This window comes from Haliaeetus albicilla, chromosome 11, assembly GCF_947461875.1.
Source record: "Haliaeetus albicilla chromosome 11, bHalAlb1.1, whole genome shotgun sequence".
Lineage (NCBI taxonomy): Eukaryota > Metazoa > Chordata > Aves > Accipitriformes > Accipitridae > Haliaeetus > Haliaeetus albicilla.
In genome coordinates this window covers 13,703,894-13,728,326 of record NC_091493.1, presented here as the reverse complement: position 1 = coordinate 13,728,326, position 24,433 = coordinate 13,703,894, and the positions used below count along the sequence as shown (strand labels likewise).

At 41.0% G+C, this 24,433-nt stretch overlaps 1 protein-coding gene across 1 annotated transcript in view; it reads right to left on the bottom strand.

The window, feature by feature from the left end:
* The window catches only part of ZCCHC24 (zinc finger CCHC-type containing 24), a 114,465-nt gene that overhangs the window by 4,573 nt on the left and 85,459 nt on the right, over window positions 1–24,433 (bottom strand). The window contains exon 3 of the mRNA XM_069796189.1: window positions 5,904–6,068. Coding sequence (XP_069652290.1) covers window positions 5,904–6,068 — 165 coding nt within the window. The remainder of the gene's footprint in view (window positions 1–5,903; window positions 6,069–24,433) is intronic.

The window sequence follows — 24,433 nt, the reverse complement described above, 5'->3', positions numbered from 1 at the left end:
TATCATGAAGAATGTATTTACATACCAAATTATTTCCAGTCCAACAGTAAATTCCTGACAGCTGGAAGAAAATAGTGTCCAAGAGGACAAGTTGGTCACCAGATGGCTGGTTCTGCACCAGTGCAACAGCTGTCATCACAAACAGCACTGGAGTTAGCCACAAAGTCAGAGAAGAAGCCTTGATAAGAGGCCAGCCAGGAAGCAACCACAGGCGCAGATGTTGCCGCTATAGCGGGCAGGGGAAGAAAACAAGAATTCAAAGCTTGGCATCTGGGCTGTTATAGTGCCAAGAATGCCAGTGAATGGCTATAAGGACTGGCTCCATTGCTAGAGCAGGGTAAGAAGGAGCATAAAGAACTACAAAATCCAAATTCCTTGGAAGAATAAGAGGTAGGTTTAAGTCCCATCTGAGATGTCTCTTTATGTTTAGAGTAGCTAAAATAACTACCCAGGAAACTACTTTTGGAATAGCCATAGAGCAGCTTTGTCAGGGTAGTTCTTTGGTCTTCTATGCCTCAATAAGCCTTGAGATCAACAGGCCTCCAATTTTTGCCCCATGTCCTGTGAATTCCTGTAAGCACTCTCACGGGGAGGTTTACCACTTGAGAGACATGGTGGAAACGCAAAAGGAGGAACAGCACAATGGCAAAAAGAGTGGCACAATTCAGTCATGAAAACAAACATGCATGCAGAGCTTCCTTGGGATGAGGAGCAGTTTTGCAGCTCAGGTGCAAGAGCCGCCAGATTCTCTACTCTGTGGATGAGTTGGGGAATGAATGGCAGCAGCCTTGTTATCAGGCTCTTATATTACTTCTTGTAATACATGCTCCACCATCTCTCTTAAACACAGAGATTTAGAGCTGTATTTATAGAGCACTCTGAAGTATATACACAGCTGTAAAATTGCTGAGAAGACTTTTCCTGCCCCAGAGAGATTAAAAGCTCATTCTCACAGATAGTGTATGTGGAGTAAGAGCACAGGCCTGAATTGAGACATTCCTTGTGGGGAATTGGCACAGGATCATTTCCTGGAGTGAAACAAGCCTCCAGGAACAAAGAGCAGGTGGCAGGGAAGTGTGGCTGCTCTCCTCTCCCGGGACCCACTAACAAAAGGTATGCATAGGAAATCAAGATTTGAGCATAGCTGCACAAGCCATTCACAGACCCAGCATATGTGCTTGAATGGCTACCCCTGAGCTATCCAGAGTACAGATTATCATCTTCAGTAATCTAATATTATTGCCTGAGCCAGTTACATGGGAGTACTCAGGCACAAACCATCCCTTGTGAGACGATGTGAACAAGCCCTACAGGACTGAAAAGTCCATAGATAGAGGAAAGCAACTAGGGAAGATGAAATACAGAGATGGAGACGAGGACTGGAGAAAAGAGCAAGCCTGGCAATTGAGTAAACTCCTAATTCACTGCAATGAATATAAAGAAATCCTGAAATAAGGATTTCATTTTTTTTCTCCTAAATTGGACAAAAGCATCCTGATCTCCAATATTCAGGGTGATGTAGCAAGGCTTGGTGGCCCATGTGGTTGTATTTCAGCTATTGAATAGACTCTACAGAGGTTAATCTATTTGGTGAGAAACTGGAGGAATGCAGAGATACTTGGCCATGCCAGAGGATGGCAAAGTAAGCTCAGAGGTGGTTGCTGTGTCTTGTCTATATCCACACCTTCCTGTAAGTGTCCTCTACTGCCTAGGATCAGATGTGGAACAGCGGAGGTTGATTTGACCCGCTATGAGTTTTCATGCTGTACATACTATTGTGAATGGAGACTTTTTATAAAATGCCCTCACCAGGGAAATATGGCGCCTGACTCTGTTTAGACATGGTCTGAGTTGTTTGCAGTTAAGTAATTTTTGTAGTTTTGGAGGGTCTTGTAACTTTACATAAGGATACCATGAGGAACCAACAGTGATTTTCATCTGCTGATAAAATGACCATTAATTTTTTTTATAAAGTTCAAGATACCTTTTTATCTGTTAGGTGGCAAGGAGAAAGAAAAGGAGATGATGAATTCCAACACATTGTGGAGAAGAAATATTGACAAGATTGTTTGGAAGTAGCAATCATTTATTTCACTAGAGGTAAATACTGTCTGAGCTTGAATGGAGGTCAAACTTCTCCTGTCTGGCCAGTTCATCTGGGTGTTTTTAAATTGAGAAAAAAAAAATTCAATTATGGATTACTTGTAATATGATCACATCACATAGTGTGGTGACTTTGCAGTGAAAGAACAGGCACTACAAAACAGTAACATTGATTTCTTTTTCTTGAATGGAGCTAAAATGGCACAAGAGAAACATGGCTTCTAGAGAGAGGCAGCATCTTTTCTTAGATGAGTTGTTTAAGTTGGAAAAACTGTCTAATGGAAGATTCAGATGAGAGTGAAAATACTCTTTTCCCATATAATAAAGGCAGTAGGAGCACATAATTAGCTGAGGACATCCACTAATGCACTGGGGGGGTGGAGTGATTGCTAAAAACTTCTAGAAGTGCATAGGAACTCAAACATGAATGAGGACTCTCCTATGGTAGGTGCCAACAAAGTAATCAATCTAAAGAGTAAATAGGAAATATATACAGAAAATGTTAAGATGGTGTAGCACTGCTAATTAGAAAAAAACCTACTAAAACAATCTGATGTGCACGAGATTTTTTTTTTGTGCTTTAACTCTCAAATTAGAAATATTGGACTTTTAATTAAATATCTTTCACTGTGCTTTTACAAAAGATAGTCATTAGTTTAAGACTACTTGTGGCTGGGTAGAGCATATTTTCCAAAATGGTGCAGAATAACACCACACAGATAAAAGTTGATAAATGTTTAGTGAGAGTCTGGTGTGGAGCTGGATGCTTGGACAAAAACATGTATGGGTTAGCAAATGCTAGGCTCTGTCAAGAAGCAGTGCTGACCTCATGCAGCCTGTTAGCTCTCCTTTGCTGCTGGTTCTGTGCATGAAATGAGGCTGTTTTCTTTACTGTTTGGCTATTTAGCAGCACAGGGCACCTCTGGAAGAATGAAAAAGACTAAAAAGAATAATTATAGTAACACAGAAATAGAGGCAGACGGAGGTGAGGCAGTAACAACAGCATGTAAAGTCTTTCAAGTCAAGGTTGTAAATTCAAATTTTGGGAAAGAGCACTAGTGACTGGCTGCAAGTTATTTATATCTGGAAGCCTAGTTGAAATGCACTCTTGTCTTGAAGATCCCAAATAGCTGCAATACCTACTGTGGTGTGACATGAACACATGGATAGATAAGAAGAGCAAAGCTCTTCCGCATACTGAGTTATGGTGTCCTTGGGGAATGGCATGGAAACATAGTGATGGGGGTCAGCTGTGGAAACCTGCACTGCACATGCTGTGATTATTCCCTGGAAAACACCATGTATATGGTTCCAAGGCAAGCAAAGCTTATGGAAGCACTGTAGACTGCAACCCTTCCACAGTGTGTCTTTGACTTTAGTACTACTACACAGATTAGACTCCTCTAGCCCTGCCACAAGGGGCAGCTCTGCCCAAGGAACTACCTGTAAACCTTCTTTGCTACAAAATGTACATATTCCCAAGTCTACAATGCCTCTTGTATAGTGTGGATGGGATACCTCTTGAGTGATTTCTTGTGATCCTTTGAACAGTAACATAAATGATGGAAAGAATTTAGAACAACAAGGTAAATATTTATAAACTTGTGTTATAAATCAATGGTCTTGTAATTTCTCTCACCTTCAAGACTGTACTTCCATGCGTGTCATAAGTGACTTCATTGCTCAGCCTGGATTTTAGTGCAGTTGTCTATACAAGCTGTGTAACCAGAAGCAAGGAACTAGAGACCTTGGAAACTTTGAGATTGTCTCAGGTAAGTTAGTGAAAGAAAATTGCTTAGCTTTCCTTTCATATATATGCTTCCACAAAAAAAGGGATCCTTGCTTTTTCTCACTTGCAATATAGTTTCCAGTCACAGTTTTGTCAGGGAAATTAGACTGCAGTTTCTAAAGATGACCTCTTGTTTTCAGGTTTGGAATCAGAGTGGCTTAGCCCAGAGAAAGGGGAATGGATCACACCATTTCAAGTGGCCAACAGAAACAAAGATATGCATGGGCTCAGCCAGGGAATTGTACAAGTTCATCATAAAGTAGAAAAATTCCCATGATAGAAAGAAAGGATGATTGTCTCGTAGTGAAGTATGTCAAGTTTAAACCAAGGCTTCTGCTACAGGTGTGGCAGGCTTCAAATACTACATTTTAAGTGCAATTCATATTGCTTCAAGGTACTAGCACTCCTAAATCAATATTTTGGCTTCATACTGGAATGCAATGTTGCCGTAGACACTGAGCCACATCTTGCCCTTAGTATTAGATGAGCATGAACATGTGTACAAGAGGAGGAAGTCAAGTTGATTTGATATTCCTTTGTGGGATAAAGCTTAATAAACTTATTTGTATCTCTTCTTCCTGCTTGTTGAGATGAACTTCAATATTCCTCTGTCTATTCATCATAATAAAGTCACAGTATCCTTCTTCAGGATTTTTTTTCCTGACACCGTCCCCTCCAAAATATCATGAGAAAGTGTGAAGTGTTCCTTATGACCCCATGGAAAGAGCTTTTTATAGGATTTTTGCAAGCACTTAAGTAACTAATGAGACACCTAAGGCTCCTGATGGACTTTCCTTTGCACCCATTGCAAGTACATCCAAATGATCTGTCTATGGTTTGAGCAGCCTGAGTGGGCAGCAGGTAACTTGACCCATGCAAAGCTCTATTTATTACTGAGATTCATCTAGGATGAATTGCACCTGAGGCAAATCACACCTTCCAAACTCTTTTAAAATAATTCTCACCTTTTCCACCCACAATTTTCTGTGATATTGTGAAATCGTCCTCAAATTTTTCCATGATGGACAAATCTATTTTTCATGGGGTTGTCAAAAGTGACTTTCTGCATGAAAATTCAGCTTTGACAGCCAGTCTGTAGCCTGGTTTGTCAGGGAAACAAGGGGTATAAGCTCATGCCGTTGGTCTGTCTGTCTCCCACTAAAGACTGCTGAGCTGGTTGACTGCTTGTGACATAATCTTGTGGGATACAAGCAGGAACTGACAGTCAGTTTTCCCATCATGAGCTGGAAATGCAGGAAATTACCTCAAGGGATAGATGCAACTGCAACCTGCAGGGAGCAGGAAAGAAGGTTGTGTGTACCATGTGCCCTGTGGCTGACAGGATGGCAGATACAGCTTTCCTAGCAGAGCTACTTCTTAGATTTGACCCTTTCAGCTTAATAAAAGGCTTTCACTTGAAGTTCTTTGCTTGGGCTTGACTTGGTATTATGAAAACTGAGAAACCTCTCTTTAACAAGGCTGTCTTGCTTTACTGTTATTAAATTCTGTAGGCAGGAGTCATCTTAGTATTGTTCTCTTTTATCACTAATCTTTATAAATAGACATAGCCCCTTGACCAGATCCAATCATATTTCAACAGGTGAAAAAAGTAGTACACATGGGAAATAACTCCACTGACACCAGTGGAATGAAATGTTAAATTGGTGTAAATAGGAAAAGAATCAGAAGAACTAGGAGGCCCATTGCTACTGCCGAACTTGTTTTACTACATCTCAGATTATAAGGCCACACAGTCTGTTTCTATAATAAAGGCAGGTAAAGACTTTGTTTTGGAGGTATTTTTACTGAAAGATGGGACATTCAAATTTTGCGACTCTGATGACATCAGTCTAGACTTTCAGGACTGAGAACAGGGGCTCATCTGAGAAACAACTTTTTGTGGCATGTTGTAGTCCACATCGAGTCCTGTTTAAGTACTACCCATGCTTTACAAAGTTAAGAACATTCCTAGTTCCAAGTCTGTATGCCAGCAGGTCTTCACTTCTCCTACCTGTTTGTGAGGATAAACATTAATGTGGCACTTGATACATTCTTGTCCCATGTTAGCCCAGGAGTTTCCACTCATCCATTTTCTCTTGCACTTGGGGCACTTATATTCACCGAAGCAGCGTTTCTTGCCCTGGTACGGAGTCAGGCCTTCTCCTTTTGGACGAGCCTACAAAACAAAGGGAAGGAGCAATGAATGACCAAAAAGGGGTGTGGGGGAGTAGTAGAAGAGTAATGGGTTTTTAATTGGGAAACTTTGGGCAAAAGATAGTGGAGGCAGACATGAAGGTCATATCCCCTTAGTGAAGACTGCATGTGTTGAAGCCACAGTTTAACAGTTCTGAGAGTTACTTTTGTAAGAAGCATTCAAAAGTTCAAGAAAACGTGTAACACTTCTGACACTGAACATTGTATTTAGAAACAGGCCTGTAAGCTTTTTGCAATGAACAGTTTTAATATCCATTTCATTATGATAAGATCATCTCTATTGAGTATATATTGCTATTATATATAGCATCTGGAGAAGTAGCTCACGAGTAAAGAACTATATTTCTCAACTAGATCCTTGTCTATTCCCCACTAGAACCTATCATTAAGAAAACTTTTTATAATTCAGCTTTGCACAGCCTCTAAACAATGAAATACTGGCAATTCATTAGTATGTGGATACGCATTATTTTATGAGTGTGCACAAATTGGGATTGAGTATGAAGGAAAGACATGGTTTTGACTGTGGAAATCATTCATTTCATGAATTTCATTTGGTTTCTTGCTCTTGGTAATGGGTTTCACTGATCTTTACATTTCAAAGGAAATAGGAAGGGATTTTCAAATAGACTATTGTGACATCTAAATGTTAAATGTCCCCTAAAGAAAGCCCTCTTAGCTAGGGAAGCTAGTAGAGTAGACAATGACCTTATGCAAATATTGTTTTTATTTTTTCTAAATACACTCACTAAACCCGTGTGTTGTACTCAACAAAAATATAGTAAGCTATGTAATATGCTAATATGGTAAGGTGAAGATGAGACTATTGCATACAGCTGTCCTGAAGGTAGCTGTAAAGATGAAGCCATTTTCCCAGAGTCTCTAGCAGGTGTTGAAATACTGCCCATGTATTCACTGTATTTTGTTTATTGTTGCCTAGAGGGAGATACTTTGCCTCTATAGTGGCAGAATGGTACGATCACCTATCAAAGGATTCTTTGTCATTTATTTATATATCATGCCTCTGTAGGTTTGGTTTTGTTTTTTTTATAAAGGTTCCCAGATGAAGTTTACAAAGGTTAAATGACCCATCATGCTGGGAAAGGGTTTGTTTTTGTTTTGGGAGCTTGTATGATTTCTCAGTGTGTAGGTCCAAATTGTTTTCTATGTGAAAACACGGGTTGAAAAAGCAGGTGGTTGGCAGAAGACCTGAGCTTGGCAGGAGCTCTGAGACTCAAGCTCCCATGGCTGATGGAGATGGTGTATGCTGTGTTACCTCCAGGGTCGCACATGGGAGCAAGAGGGAAAGGAACATTGAGTGCACTCCCCACTGCAAGCTGGCAGGCACAAGAGGAGCAACAGGACCCCAAACCTACTCTGGCCTCTCTTCCCCCTTGCCCCGCCCCCACCCCGTAGTGTCAGTAAACAACATTCTCTATTTTTCATGCTTATTCCTCAGCATAACAATATTCTTCTTTAAAAGATCAGATGCAGTAGCAACCTCCATTACAAACAGGCAAACGTCTATAATAATTTGCTTCATGACACTCAATCTGGCAAGCCACTGTAAATATTCTCTTGCTTATAGCAAAGATGAAGCTGACACCAGGACACATATATTTACAGAAGTATTGCACAGAAGAAAAAAAAAGTTCATTGGTATAATGAGAAACATTTGGACTTCCATAACTAAATGAGTGCTGGCAGGCACCCAGAGTGTAATCCTCTGATCCATGGTGTCCCTTGATAAGGATGGGAGATTGTAATTGAATGTAGGGCAGGAAAAAGTCAACTTAGGGAGACATCCTTATTCTGGACGCTTAATTTGGCTCTGCCTCTGAGGAATTTGTAGCACAACTTAAGTCAGTGTAAGAAGGAGCCACATGCTCTCTTCATTTAGAAATTCTCATGGAATTGAATAGGAACCCTGTCTACAGAGAGCTCTCATGATTGAGAGACGTTCCTCCTCTTCATGAGGCATCACAGATTGCTTTATTTGTAGTTTCAATTGGGGCTATGCTATTGAACAGAAGATGAGTTCTTTCTGATTCTCAGTTTCAGTTGCATTCTACTTAAATTCCTCTTGCAGTCAGACCTGGAAATGCAGCTTCATTGCCCCTACAAAAAAGCAGTCCTTTCAGAAAACATGCAGGTCACAGAGTGCATTATTTCCAAAAGTAATAGTGCTGACTTTGGAGACAGAGTGTGTCTGAGAAGTCTTGTAAATGTTTATAAACAGTATTTAAACATAACACTCCCACTGCAGTATGTTATGCCAGCCATGAAGAGCATTTAAACATCAGACTCCCACAGCAATATGTTGCGCTAGCCACAATTCACAGACAGAGGAAACTTTCCGAGATGGCCACTTTGAGGGGGCTGATAACTGTAGGTTTCTCCAGGTCAGCTGACTTCAGAGATGCCAATGCCCTGAAATGCTTTGCCCTCACGAAGGCGCAGGAGGGCACTGAAGATGCTAGTCGGTGAAGTCCTCTGTGTGTACAGCTGGGCATCAGGAACGGAGGCTTTCCAAATTAGAAGCTACTTTTAAAAGTTGGCTTCTACAACTTGCTCAGTAAATCGGAAGCAGAACCAGGAAAAGAACGTAGAAGCCCTGACTCCAGTGGTAATTTCCTGTTATAATTGCTAGACTAAACTTCTGATTTATTTTTATTTTAACTTTTCGGCTGTCACAGCTCCCTCCTCAGTCAGTGACTTTAATTAGTTTGCTGGCAAAGCTACAACGCTCTCTGTAGGTGTTTCGCTATTCTGCTTTATGGATGTTTATACTTTGCCCTAACAGATATTACTTTCCTTCACATATCTTCAGCTTCCCAAACCATGCCCCACAGAGAATTTGGATTCTCAAACAAACAAGCTCATTTTCTCTAGTGAGAAACATCATTAGGAAGCACTGACAGCAGCGAAGGCAACTCTCCAACTCCCTCCACCCTTCAGGTCCAAACAAAACAGAAATTTGACAGTATTTGGTGGAAGGCAAAACCCGAGTGAGATACACTAATGGCCTGAGAGGTCTGAGTCTGGGTGTTTTTGGTGTGGGGTTTTTTTTTTGTGTGTGTGTGGCTTTTGGGGTTTTTTGTGTGTGTGTGTCTGTGGCTTCAGCAGCAGCACAGTTGAATTGCATAAACATTTCCAAGAAACAGCCTGCTCCTTGGCGCAGAAGCAGCCAGCCCTGCCTGGCAGGGTGCTCGAGCACCCGGTCACTCTGTGACAGAGGTGTCTCAGTCCTCATCCAGCTGGAGGGCAAGAACTGTTTTCACCAAAGGTTTTTCTTAACTAAGTGCCAAAAAAGAGCAAGAAGATACATTTTTGTCTTTTGGTATTAACCTTAAGACTCTTACTTTACAAAATGTGGGATTTACCGTGTTTAACCATTAACCTATTCCCTCCCCACCCTGGCTTGATTTGAATGGTGTTTAATAATAAACCTTGGTTGGTGTTCAGGTCCTACAATTCCCTCACTGAGCATTATCTTTTCTTACTCTTTCTGCAGATAGGGATTTATTTATGTTCCAAGTTAACCTGGCAAACTTGGCCCTTATTCATAATGGCAAAATATTTTTTTGTTGCCATGTTAACGTGTGTTGGTAACATTGCCTTTAGGCCCAGGTAGTCTCTGGCCAGGTTTCTACCCTTGGTTGTTAAAGCTTGGTGGAACTCTGTCTTACCATTGAAATAATATTCAAACTGCATTACAAACTGTAATGTGAAAAAGGTTTTTATGTTTTCAGCATTCTTTTTGTCTGGGGAGTTGACAATTTTATGCTTTAAATTCTGATTTGACAGGCTGACTCTGTAAAACCAAAGCTCCCAGCATTGTTCCTGCTATGTGACTGTATGGCTTTCCAACAGCTATATGTATCTTCATTCAGACATTTCAAAGATGATTTAATGCACCTAGGACAGGTAGGCCTTTGGGGATTATCAAAACTAATCAGATTTTTCTAGAAGGACCAGAAACTAGCCATTACTTGAAATATGTCTCAATGCCCAGATCTAGGCCTATGCAACAGATTCTTTGTGCTGCTTTGACTTTGGGAATCAGCAGGGGATTTGCAGAAAGAAGAGCCTTCCTTCCCTGAGGTACCCCTGGGGTGGGAGCTGTGGCATCCCAGAGCCCCTTCCCTCCTTGTGGCCCTGAGGCACAAACTGAAGCCAGTCTTGGACTGGCAGTGTTAGTGCTGAGGCTGAAGGGGACTCCCTCTGGCCTTGAATTTGGGAAGCAGCACAGATTCTGCGAAAGCCCTCACTGGGCCCTCTGTTCACTGGCAGTTAGCCAAATGAAAGGGCCTTGCCCTCTGATTCATGAGACAGCGATACATCACCTTGGTCTTCCAGACAAACACTAAGGCAAAGGAGATCATCACTGCAGGTTTACCTAGTGCCTAGCCAGTGCACGTTTGCCTTGGCTAGATCCAATGTACATATAAAGCCAGTATTTTTTTTGTGTGGCACAGCAATGAAAATGACATCGATATTCCATCCTTCACTGACACCCAGCTGCCTCTATTTTTCATCCTCTTCCTTTCTTCAGCCAAAACCACAAATTGGCCATTATAAGATTCTAGAAGTGTTTAAGTTGAGCTTTTCTGCTGGTAACCAGCCAGCCAAGCTCTCTCTCAACCTATTGGATTGTGCATCTCATGGAGGAATCTGCCAAATCACTTGGCAGTGACAGACATAATAAAGGACTCTTTGCTTTCCCTAGACAATTCTCCCAAAGTATCAGTTTGCAGACTCAGCAAAAGCAAAACACCCCCCCACCCCCCCCACCCCCATGCCCTCCTTAAAACTAGATTAATTATAAGCAACAAGGGGTAAAGAGTTCCCTCAAAAGTGAAATGCAGAGGAACAATTTATTTAACAGTCTTCTTCCCCTCATCTCCCCCTAAGTTTGTGCTACATAGTTCAAAGGCATACAGCACAGGTCAGCATGACACTGGTAGGTGGATGCCCTTCCTAGAAGAACTCTGTAAGGGTCTGCTTATAAGGATGCTTCATCAAATAAAGCAGAAAACCAATAATAGCAAATAACAGCTTGATGCACTGATTGGGTCCCAAGCAGTTTGTGGGAGTGGGAGGGCTGGAATTGTATTTTGAAATGTGAACCCTCCAACACTCTCAATTGTAAGTCAGCACAACTAGGAGATGGCATTAAAAAAACATAGCACTCATTTTGTGCGATTGTACATGCATAGTTTTGAGAATGATGAAATGATGGTGATAAAGCATACCCAAAATGTTCAATTAGTAAAGGAAAAAGAAAGTATTAGGACTGCTTTGGCATACTGGGTGTCCTGGCATTCTAGTCCTGACTCTGCAGCAAGTTGTAGAGTATTGGGAAATTCATGGAAGTCCTCTGATCTTTCTCAGCTCTGTGTAGGCTGTGTAGAGAATGAGGACACACTTGCATGTTTATGCCAAAATGGCACATAAAAGGGAATCCTTAGATCGGTCAACCTTTTTTTTTCTTTGTCCTTTCTGACTTTTGTATTCATTTAAATCTGAGTATCAACAGAATACATTGACAGATAGCAAGGTTGTACGTTTAGGAAATGAATTCTAACATAGCTGGTCTATTTTTCTTTGCTGTCTGTAGTTCATGTTGCTGGTATATGACATTGCTGATGTGTCACACTGGGGAATTCTGAGGTATTTAAATGAACTGTCGCTACAGCTTTAGTACGTGCAATATAGGAAGAGTGTCTAGGGGATACAGAAATCAAATTAATGCTTTGTTTCAGCCTTCTTGCCTCTAGTATAATTTGTGTATTAGTGATATGATGAGAACTCTTACTTGATATGGGTCAGTTAAAGGAAAAAGGGGATAACTGTCAGAAAGCAGACTCTTCGTTACAGCATTACTATTTAAGTAAAAACTTCTGATTTACTGAACAATAGATATTATAGAATTTCTAGCTGTATTACATGTTTCAGACCAAGAATTTATGACAAATAAAACTATATCTGAGCAAGACATGGCTGAAAAATAAAACTTGAAAACTTGTTTGTGTAGCTTAAGAGGAGGCTAGTATGAGTTTTATTTGACTGGGATTTTCTTAGGGGTCTTGTCTGTCACAAGGCTTACGGCTACTTCAGCCTCTGACTGGGCATTCTACTGTATGGCTTTTCTTGTCACTTGAAGCATCAGGAATTTACACCACTGCACTGATAGAAACAGGCTCGTTCTTCATGGCAGTTAAAGCTCATCAGCTGTTATTGCTGATCTGAAACCTTCTGTCACATTCGTACTACTTCTGCTCTTAAAACCTGATCAAGGTAGGAAGTAGCTTTGTACTGAGGTTCCAAATAATGAAACTATTACAGTCAGGCATCTCATAAAGCTGGTAGGATTTCTCAGCACCTCTACTCTAGGGCAATATGCATATTGTAGCCTTCCTGCTTGCCATCAGTGCGTTGGGCTGGGGAAAAGGGGACAATGAGTTGCTGGAGCTGATGCCTGGCATCTCAAAGAAACTTAAAATTAGAAGCACGTAAGACTGCTTAGGCTCTGTGTGTGTCTGCTTGCTGCTCCAGGGGTCACCATATACTGTGCTCTTGCTAGTAATATATTCTGTCACCTTATGTGGACGATAATTTCACAGTCAAGTGTATACAGAAGTTTGCTCCTACACACATTTCTCCTTTCCTTATTTCATCTTCACACATATACCTCTATAGAGCATAAATATAGTCCTCTACTTTATTGGCCCTGCAGGCTGGTGTTCAGAATGGAATACAATTCTCCAGCAGCAGAGCATTAAACAAAACATGCAAGTTTGTGTAGTGTGCAATCCAAAATAACATTAGTCTTTTTATTTTGCTTGAACAAATACCCTATTTCTGCTGTTACAAACATTTTCATTCCCCAAGTCTTACTCTTTGGGAAATATTTAAGAGTATATTGATTAAGCTGTCAATGAACTTTTATAAGTAAATTTTGAAATGGCAGAAGACCAGTTTTGTTTGTCACTTTAATATATGAGTATGTATCTCTTGGTTGCTTTGAAAAATCAGTGTTTTCAACATACTGTATGTTAACTGCAATTTTTATCTTGTTTCCACAATGGTAAACCAAGAGTAAGGTTTGGCAGTATTTGTTACCAATAACACGCACGTGCTTTCTAATGATGATTAAAGCAGTAGGCATGGTTGTTGTGGACATGCTGATCAAAGTCTAGAAATCCAAGAAGCCGGCTTGGCAAACATTCTAACATTTAAATAAAAATCTGTTTTTGCAGATTTTTTCAGAATCCTAGCCATGCTTTTTGGAACAAAGGCTTTTCTTCTGCTACAAAATGCCTAGCTGAGCCGATCATTAGAACCATCCTTGGGCCAAAGACATATAATACTCATTTCTGTGCTAAGTCAGTTTGAAGCATTATATTTGCAGCATTGCCAAATGTTAGTTATTATCTGATGTGTCAATTACTAAACAATGAATGATCTCAGAAGCTGATAGTGTGGGTTTCCTTCTTTGTGAATCCTAGTCATCACTCCACAGCTAGTAAAGAGATAGAAAACATGCAAAAGCTCAGTACCATACAGTCTGAGAAAAAACCTGTATTAATTATAGTACGCTGTTTTCATAGGTCTCTGTCTTCATAAAAAAAGACTTGGAGGTATTGACACAAGCAAGCAGTGCAACAGAAAAGTATTTGGGAAGAATGGTAACGTGGTGACAGGACTAGTGGTGGACTTTCAACACCTGGATCGAGTATGTAGCCCTAACAGATTTTTCTGTCTGATCTTGATCAACTCATGTAATCAGACTGTACCTCAGCTCTTCATTTGTAGTAGGGAGAGGTCCTTCTGCTGTTTCCTGCCGCTTCTGTGGTTCTGTGGCACTGTATAATCACTTTGGGCTACATATGGTGATTGTGTAGCATAATGGAACCTTGAACTTCATCTGGGCCATCTAAGCGCTATTGTAACATAGCAAGCAAATAACACCCACAAAACTTTCAGTCAATCCTTTTCACCCAAGAAAATTTGGGTGGAGAAACATGTTCTCTGTAGATGAAGCTTGTTAGTGGAGTCTTAATAGAAGGTAAAACTCCCCTTGCATTCACAATTCTAACTTCAGTTTTTTGTTGGTGGGTTTTTTTTCTGAATGTTCACATGAATTTTCCAGGTTTCAGAATTTCAAACGCTATGTTTATATATTCAGTTATATCATGTTATATACAGGGCAGCAGGCAATGATCAAGTGTTTAATGTGTTTGGTGGACTCTCAGAACCACAGAGCTCAACTAACCCTACCCAAATCTTCTACTAAGGAAAGCTGCAAACAAGTATCTTTGTTAACTGCACTTCAAGGACTTATTTTACCTGTGCATGCTACTCTTTGCTTGTTGAATGACTGTGAAAGAGCTCCCAAACAGACTATCTATACTTGGGGCCAATCACAGCTTTAATACGTTTGCTCCTGTAGGATCTTGAAAACAATGGAATTACTTGAGCATATAAATAGCTGTCTAATGAATCTTCTTTTGAAAGTATTGCATAACTGAGCCTATCCCAGAACCTAAAATTTCAAGAACAGGGAAAGAATAGGCCTTTAGTCTTTATGCATGTGAAGATAACCATCAAAATTTGAACCAAATGTTAACTCACACAACGAAGCAAGCACACTGAAAAAAATTCTTAGGGAATTGTGTAGTGAAACCTGTTTTCAATGTATTGTTTGATGCAATATGAAGTAAAAAAGGGGGTGGGGCTAGAAAGCAGGAATGGGTAGTGCCAAATAAACCTGGGTCCCTGCTGTATAGTTTAAATATTGTATGTCATTCTGAAAATAGGGATTTGCATATCAAATTAGGCGTGTGGAAGAGTTAAAATTACACTCGCCTGCTGGGATGCAGTGAGGCACTTCTTTTCAGTGTTATAAGATCATATTCTTCCAAACAGCTTGAGATAAAAGGAAGTGGTTGAAATCTTTCTTTCCCCTTCTCTGATACAAAATTGGCCATGCTGAATTAATTATGAAGAAACTAGGAATGTATTCATTTTAATAGTTTCCTGATGTGTGGACTCTTTTGTCTCTCTTCATCTGTTGCTTGAAAACATACAATGGCAATACCCTCCTACTCTATCCCTCCCCCTTCTCCTCTGGTAGCACACTATATTAAATTTGTTGGCATTTTTTTCAGTAGTTGGAATCAGAGTTTGGGAGCAGTGAGGGTCACACCCTTGCTATAATCAGGCATTACCTCTTCCAAGCTGAGGTCAAGACTCTTATTTTTGGACCTTTTTAATTGGTCCACCTCAGATGGCTTCATGTGGGTTTCAGATTTTTCCTAGGGCTAATGTGGCACAGCTGGGGCACTGCACTAGCAATGAGCTGACAGGTCTAAAGATGATGATCATCTGCCCTTTAAAAAGCAGTGGAATAGCTCTGGTAGCCCCTTGCCTCTCCATAGGTCATGGGACCCTTCCAGAGGCAAAACAGATAGGAAGGCAGACAGATGTCACTGAACTGAGTGCAGGTGCTTTTGAAGCCCCATTCAAAATGTGGGATGTTGCACTCTGCTTCATTGCTGTTCTGAGATGTGCTTATGCAAAATCTCCACCTGAAGAGAAGATTTGGACTGAATTATGAGGTTGAGATGCAGCTGCAGATCTCCAATAGATCCTGTGACGGTACTTCTTTCCTTATTAAGTGTTCAGGTAAAGAAATTGCATGAGAATACTCTGTCCAGACTGGATTGGGTGTGCCAATATTTGGTCAAAGCAAAATTTCAGAAGAGGATTTGGATCAGGGAATTTTCCAATTTATGTGGTGACCACAGAGCTTGTGTTGATTTTTGGTTTATGTTTCAGCTGAGAATCTGAGACTTTTTTTCACATCAAACTACAGCCAGAGTAAGTGTTGCCCCTACTATTTGAACTGTTTGTGAAAGCTGCGTAGGAACTTTAATTGCAGACATGACCGTTTGCAAAACATTTAGTACTTGCTCTTCATGAACTACGGTAGCTTTATCTTATACTGGGTGCAGCCTGATATAACTTTAATGTGAATTTACAGAGGGGAGTAGAGAAAGGGCCTGTATTAGATATAAAGAGGACTGTAGGCACTGATGGGAGATAGCTTCCTCTGCTGCTCAAGTGGCTTTGTAAAATCCTGCTGTATGACTATCCGTATCTTTTGGTGCCTTTATCCTTTTGTAAATCTGGACCTGTTGTGGCTTTCCTCCATGTTATATATCTGCTCGGCTACACTTGCTGAAAGTACTTTGGGAGGGACTTCAATACCTCAGTGATATTAAGAAGAAACCTCAACTTGGGAATCTGCTACTTTTGCTTGTTCATTAGAAACACAGTCTGTTGATATCCAGGGATGTCAGTGAGATCACTGCTTTATGCTAAGGTACTTTTTCCTCTGAGGCAGAGTGGTTTGTAGGACTCAAATGACATTAATGAGGAAATTACAATAAATAATGATTTTATTTCTATTAGAAGCTTTGACATCATTCATGTATCTAAAAAACCCATCCATTTCTTTTTCTAGTTTCCAAATGAAACTGCATCACCCCAAAGCATTATCTGTTTTTCTTCTGTCCTAAAAATTTGTAGCCCACAGCAAGGTCAACCTGTTACAACAGATACTGAAATATCCTTAACTAAGACAGACATTTTTGAGAAACATCTCAAGTTTTTATCCAGTTTCCTGAATAGTCTCTGTCCTGGGCTCTGGCAGTGGCCAAAGGATGAGCACTTTGCTCTCTGCAGGCTCAGAAAGGGGGTAAACAAGGGATGGTATTGCACTGGCAGGTTGAGAATACATGGCGTGGGGAGGAGGAGGCGGCAGCAAAGCAGAGAATATTTTAATTCAATGCAATTGCACAATGCAATATGAAATAAAACTTTAGCAGCGTTACCAATCAGGAAATGGTTTGTTTTTCTCTGACTTGACTTTACACTGCTTGTTGCACCCTCTGGACTGACACACTCTTTTCTTGTTTGCTTCATATGTGTATGAATCATAATAACAATGGATTTCTTTTAGCCTGAATTAGAAATGCTTCTGCTCTTGTAAAGGTTTTACCCCTTCAAAACAACTCTTGGAAAGCAAAGGAAATATTTTTAAGGTGATAAGGATGAGTTTCAGGGGAAAGGATGTTTCTAGAAGAACTCAGCCTTCTTCCTTCCTTCTGCTCTGAAAGGGATAGGATCTCTTTCAACTACTCACTAAATCCTTAAGGATTCAAGACCTGGCTCATGGCACATCCTGCACACTGCATAAGAATAGGTATAACTACAGTAAGAAAAATCCATCAGGAGAGTGCATGTCATGAGCAGAAGAATGTGGTTTTGTGGTTAAAGTACTGGACTGGGCCTCCGCAAGCCTGGGCTTCATTTCTGGCTTGACTACAGCCTCTTTCTGTGTGTTTGTGGACAAGCTACTTGATCTCTCTGTGCTTCAATTTTTCATCTGGAGTACGGGCAGTACTAGCGTACCTCATATTCTGAGACTACAATTAATGTTTGTTACTACAAAAGTGAGCAGTATGCATGAATCTCGAGTTATGCAATTCTCAGATGAGGGTTTTGAACAAGGACTGCTATAGGCCTGTCACCGGTGACCCTGACCTCACCCTTTGAGCCAATTTTTTTAAAGGCTCTGCTTAACAGATGTTTTCTCTTTCGTATATTTTATGTTTTCCCTACAACATGGTTGGTTAAAGTAGTCAGAAATGTCATTTTCCATTAACTGCTTGTGACATCTCCACTGATACATCATTAAAAAAAGTAAACACAAACCACATGGCAGAGGGTAAGGCAAGTACATATACAGTTGTTACAAGGATTTCTAGCTAGGAAATTCTTTATGCAAAAGATAAAGCATGGGCCCTCTTTAGAAATCCTTCCACTGTAACAAAAACAATGCAAGGACTGCCTGCACCCCCTCTAACCTCCCCACCCCTGTACGAGGCTCCCAGGATGCTAGCACACAGAGCAGGCTGTGGCCTGTCTTCCTCCAAGATGAAATACCACAGCAAGAGTGTCATTGCTTCTAGCTGGAATGGGCCCTTTGCTTGAACTATTAAGAAACAGGGAAAGGAAATAAAGACCAGATGAGCAACCACCCTCCCTTTCTCCACCTCAGTCTCCTTCCCTCCACCTTCCCCCACCAGCACGCTGTCTCCAAGATGACATACAAAAACATGTATTGAGTCAGTCAGCCTGCTTTAAATTACAGCATTCTTTTTGAGCCTGGAAAAAGACATGCTATGCATAGCCCCAAAATGAAACATGACTTCAGCTGCTGATATCTTAACTGCTTAAATGTTTATTATATTTAATAATGTGAAAGGGACTTTTTTTCTGTTCCCAGTATTCTTTCCTCTAGAAATATTCTGCCAGGTTACACATGAGCATAAAGCGTAGAAGAAAGTCTTAGAAACCCACCCCTTCTGCCCAGAGCAGCCATGTGTAAGTCTACCTCAAGAGCCTTCAGATCCCAGCTACCTGACTCAGTTCATGTGCATAACATCACTTGAGAGCTCCTCGCTTGCTCACTTGCTTGGGACACCTGTGCATGCGCAGGTGCCTGGTAAGAAGTCCTTGCTAGAATTTTCTTCTACTATAGGCTCAGTCTCTCTATTATGAAAGAGCAGGTTTTTAACATCTTAATTGAAGCGCATCAGAAAAGTCTGTTTTAAACATAACCATTGGTTTACAGTGAAAACTTATAAGCATATCCACCTGTACTTTAGATGACCCGAAGACAACCATCCTTTGGTGTGAATTTTGTGATAATACAGTATGAATCCACACCTCTAATCTTTTCCATCCTTCCCTCCCTTCTCAGTCCATCCTGTTCCTGCAGTTGTATTTGCATTTTCCACCGTGCTCCTTCACTGTTTTTTTCCACTATGTGCAAAACTAGCTTGAATCATCTACAGAATTACTTGTCTCATGCTACCAAAACAGCATCAGCAGCTGCCAAAATTTGTTAACCATTCTGTGATGTTCATGGTTGATGTTTGCAGTGTTAGAAGAACTTTGAGCATTTTACTGAAACTCTTATGGAAAGGAACTGAGGCGATCTGGTTACCTCTGTAGTATCTTTCTTGATCACATGCGTAAATATGCAGTGTCCTGAAGGTGAGGAAGGATGGACCACAATCAATACATACAGAGTGAGAATGTTAATAGGTATCTGAAGGGTGAGAGCACAACATAGTGAAAGCGTTGGGTGAAGACTGCTCACATCAGAGTTCTGGCTAGACTGAAACAAGTGCATCTAGGAGATGACTGATGCACAGAAAAGATAAAGAGTAAAATTTATAGCCCTTTCAGTGATACAGATTCTGCCAAAAAGTTAGCTCACTGACTCTATCTCTTCACTACTAATTATTCTGTTCTTCTAATCTGTCACAAAACAAGCCAAGAGAAGGACTGTTATCTGAAAATTTTGGGGAAACAGAAAGGTCATAGGTTGAATCAGGCCATGGATGTTGTATGTCTTGGTCCATAACTGTGGCTTTTGAGAGAAATAAAATCTCTTATGTGTTGAAATAGGAAACTCATGTCTGACTCATCAGGCTGTCTGGCTGTACTGTGAGAAATTACGTCTTTTGGACACCTATGTTTTAGGTTTGTTCTGTACAGCTGTGTAGCAGGATAAGATAATAATTGCTGTTAAAAATTTTGAATGGAAACTCTGTTTTGACCAGAATATAGTCAAAGTGAAACAAAACGGTAACTGTCTAAAGTGAGTTGTAATCACCATTTCCTTTAATGCAAGTAGATGACATTTCTGTTCCAGTTTTTTTAATTACCTCTTTGCCTATTCCTTCCTTTAAAAGCAAAACTATTCAACTGTTTGCAACCTTCACAATATGTTTGTGCCCCAGACAGCATTTCCTATATTTAAGCATTTTATTGCCAAAGACACTCATGCACAGCACTTTCTTATCATGGATACCTAAAATCTCACTTCCTGAAAGTCACCACTTCCCTGCCTATGTACAGAGAGTAGGTGTCAGCATAGGAGTCTCACACTGGACTGCTCTGAGCACGTGATGTTGGCAGTAGCCCAGATCTGTTGCTAGCAGCTGACCCAAAATGAGGGTGTAGGCTGAGGCCAACTGGTAGTAGTTCCATATTCTTTGACATATACTGACCCTAAGCAACATCAGGAGACTGATTGGAAGATGAACAGGCCTTACAGAGTAAATAATCTTTCCCCCCAAAGGGAGAAATTTTTTTCAAGAAAAAACCCAAGCCAACACCAAAACCCACCACCAAGTTAGGCATCTCTTTTACTAGTGAAGAACATACTGCACCAGAAAGCACATGTGAAGGATAGCTGCAGTGTTCGGCTACTGTACGTGTTCCAGGAGCATTTTTTTCCTAAGGTGCTAGTTCTATTTTAGAGATTATACCCATCACCCTGTTCCAAGTATCTGATTCCACCTTTGTCCTAGCAGACAGCTTCAATACTCACAGGCAAGTAAAGTGAAAAGCTCACTATCAAACAACAGAAAGGATGAATACATGGTCTAATAGAAACCTCATGAGAGCAGAGGATCCACCAAGGGGCTCTAGGGCACAGAAGGCATGACAAGGCTTTGTGCTATGTTCAGTACTTTTCATGGGAACGTGTTTGTGATCAAGGCCATCTTCAACTCTTCTGAAGTCTAAGGCAGTCTTCCTGACACAGACAGTGAACAGGCCACTGCAAAGTATCTTTACTAGATGCTGTCTCTCTGGTTGCTCAAGGCTAAGAAACTATTCATTTTTGAAAGAGTATTGTGCAAGAAGCATCTGGTACAAAATGCTGGCTATGGTGTTTGCTGCAGAAGATGACTGGAGAGGTGGGATGAAGATTTGGGGAAGTGTGCAGTTCTTTATCCCTTTTGCTTTTTCACCCTGATACTCTTTCCTTAGACTAGCATCTCTCAATGGATAGATTCATGCCTTCTCTGCTTGCAGAGACGCAGTGGGAGTGAATTTGCCTTGATCTTGGAGGGGAAGAAAAAATTCCAAACCATTGAGAAAACCTTATCAGGAGTCCATGATTGTGTTTTTGATATTAAGATACTCCTCTCTGTTGCATGGGAGTATTTCAGCAGTGTTATTGATTTAAGGAAAAAAAAAAAAAAAGAAAAAATCAATATGGAATGATAAAATAGAAGATGAACAGAAACAAGTGTATCCTACCTGATTTACTATAAGGTCTCTGAGTCTAAGGGTGCTACCTTCCCAAACCAAGGAGTACCATCAAGGCTATGCTGTTCTAGTAAGGCATGAGTTGACTCTTGTGCAGAGGCTGGCACAGCAGCAAACGTCTCCTAGCCCGTTGATTTATTTTTTTCAGTCTTTCCAAGGACCAGTTAACTTTATCCGCTCTGCATTTCAGGGGGATGTGCAGTTCAGTGTGTGCCTGGTGAGAGGCTCATTATCCTCCGCAGGCTCAACACAAACCCTCGATTTTTAAAAGACGACAAAAGAGGTGGCCGGTCCCAGTTTCCGGTCCCCCTGGCCGAGCCAGCGCGGCAGGGTCCTTGTCCCCGGCCCCGGTGCAGCTGCCTCTTTGTGTGCTCGGGCATAATGAGGAGAGCTCGGGAGGAAGCTGGCACAGGTGTGCCATGGGGCCAGGGACTTGGCTGGGGACACTGCCTCGAGTGCGCGCGCACGTCTCCCCACACATGGGTCTTGTGTTCGGTCTTGGCCGCGGCCTTCAAGGGCCTCCTTGTCGCAGCACAAACAATGGCGTCGCGCAGCCTCCCTTGTGTGCTGCCTCCTGGCCGGTGCTGGCCAGAATAATCCCCTTTCTCAGCCTTAATACCACAGCAGAAATGTCATCCTTATTCTGTAACGCTGGCATTTGTCAACTTGGGGGGAACAAAGAGAGCATTCATTGAGCAGGAGACAGGCAGAGGGCCTCAGGAAAAGCCCTTTGAGGGGACAGAAAACGTTCTTCTGTCAAACTTTGAACTCCACCAGAGCTGCCATTTGTCTTCAGGTCTGACCAGACTGGAGACAGAGGGCTGCCTTGCGTTGACCACGTCTTCAGCTGGGGTCGCGGGGCCAATTCAGGTTTGTTTTTTAGGATGGCTGACTAGTAACAAATGGCCTTTCTTCTGGGCCAGCCCCATCTACACTAATTGTAGAGCTCTACTGCTCAGCTGGGTTTGCTCTTGCTTAGCAAAATTAAACCTATAAGAAATGGATTTATCTTCACGCTTACTTTATACACAGATGCAGTTATTCTAATATCAGAGACCTGTATCTCCTGTCCAACGCTTAGCAACACAAGACCCCTGCCAGCAGCGAGGGACAGCTTGAGCTCTATCAAAGGTACTGGTGAGAGGCAGCAAGATGAAGCAGGGGAAGCCTGCTCTTCCTTGGACATCCTAGTAAGCCCTGCAGGATGCTGAGGGACAGTAGACATTTCCACTGAAGATAAATAGGTCAACAACAACCTGTGGAAGAGATTGAGCCCTTTTGACAGTTTGCTCAATGAGTCAGCAGATTCCTCACAAACAGCATTGGCTCCTCTTGCTCTTGTTGTTGAATTAAAGTAGATGGCTCAGGATAGCATCATGTAACCAAGAATATTCCACTCTATTGAAACAGATCCAGTGGAGAGCGGTACCAGTCTGTGCTTTGTATTTTGCTAACTCTTCGCAGTAATAAATCTTTCGTCTAAAAGTACTGGGGTATGCTCAGTATGTATGGTCTTCAGGAAGAGAAGCTCTTTCTAATAGCTATCAAATGCAAGACTTTGTTAATGATAATGGGATTTGAATCAGTTTTGAGAAGCTGAAACAATTTTATCATAATACATTATTACTCTAAATGTAAGATTAATAACAGCAGCAATAAGAAAAGGATCTAGAAAGATAATGTATTCATTTGGCATTTAACTTCCATGTATAAATGGAAACAAAAGAAGAGTATGTGTTATGTACATTTATTGAGGTATACAATTCACTCAGCAAATGCAGGGAATTTTCCTTAAAATGGTGAATGTTAGAGTTCAGTTTGATAGAATGTTATTGCTAGATGGATCATCAGTGAAGCTGTAGTTAAATAGCTCCATAGTAAATTTTGAGAGCTGATGGGAATTGACAGAGAAGACTCTGGGACAGTGGGATGGTGCCTCAGGTGACCCCTTCCTAAATGCTGGTGTAGCCAAGCCAGCTCGGGAGGAACAATAGTGTTCTAAGCCATTTTAGTTCCTTCTTGAAGATAAAAGGAAGAAATATGTGTCAAGTATGTCACTGTTAATCTATTCTGATGGTTGTGAGGAGTGCTTTGGTTTTACAGCAAGATGCTACAGCTGTCAGGCTGGCCTGTGGGCAGCACACTCTGTGTTGCCAGGATGTGTTCAGGGAAACGTGCAAGAAATCATGTTAGAGATTGCCCATTACCCACTTCTTTTTAAGGACATGGTTCTGCACATGAAATCAGGATATAAACAGGAAAAGCCTCCACCTTCATCCTGTTATCTGCATATGCAGTAGAAGGGGAATCCAGAGTGTCTTCATTTCTCTAAAGCATCCATGTTATTCCTAAACTATCACTTAGGACTTGGATTTAAACAGTGTGAACTGAAGTTACATCCTCAACATCAGGCAAAGAAGTACCTGAAAATCCCTTCTCTTGCCTGTCCTGTTTTCCCCACTGGCTATAAAACAGTAGAGTAGATATTTTCTTTTTCTGCTTAGAAATATATGAAGAATGAGTAAGGAGAACTCTTCAGAGTACATGGACAGGGAATTTAAGGACTATAAACATAATCTGTAATGAAGTCAATAGAAACAGTGGATTAAAATAGAAACATAACAATGTGTTATGAAGGAGAGATGTATGAAAAAAGTGTGGAATCACATATTCACTGTAATTGGCAGGGTAGCAAGGAAGTGGAGTGTTAATACCAAACAAACTTGCACAGAGAGATGTGCCCATCGGTCAGAAGTGCATATCTGTGCTCTCTCAGCAGCTTCTCCAACAGTCAGCAGTGTTTCCTGCTCTTTCACTATTTTTTTTTTCAGTGGGCTCTATTTTTAAAATATTACATATTAAAATAGTGCTCTGCTGTAGAAGGGGGCAGGGGGTGGGTGAGGTGGGACAACAACTGTCCAGTGCTTTAAAGTGAAAATAGTAGTTGTGATATCTATGTATGTAGTTTGTCAAACCAGAGGTGTTTTAAAAAAAAAAAAAAAAAAGTTTTAATGCCAGAAGACTGTAACCACACAAGGACTATCTTTCAACTCTCTTATGAAACAGATGTTTCATTGCTTCATATAGAGGAAACAGAGATCAGCTGATTACCTCACAGGCTGGCCT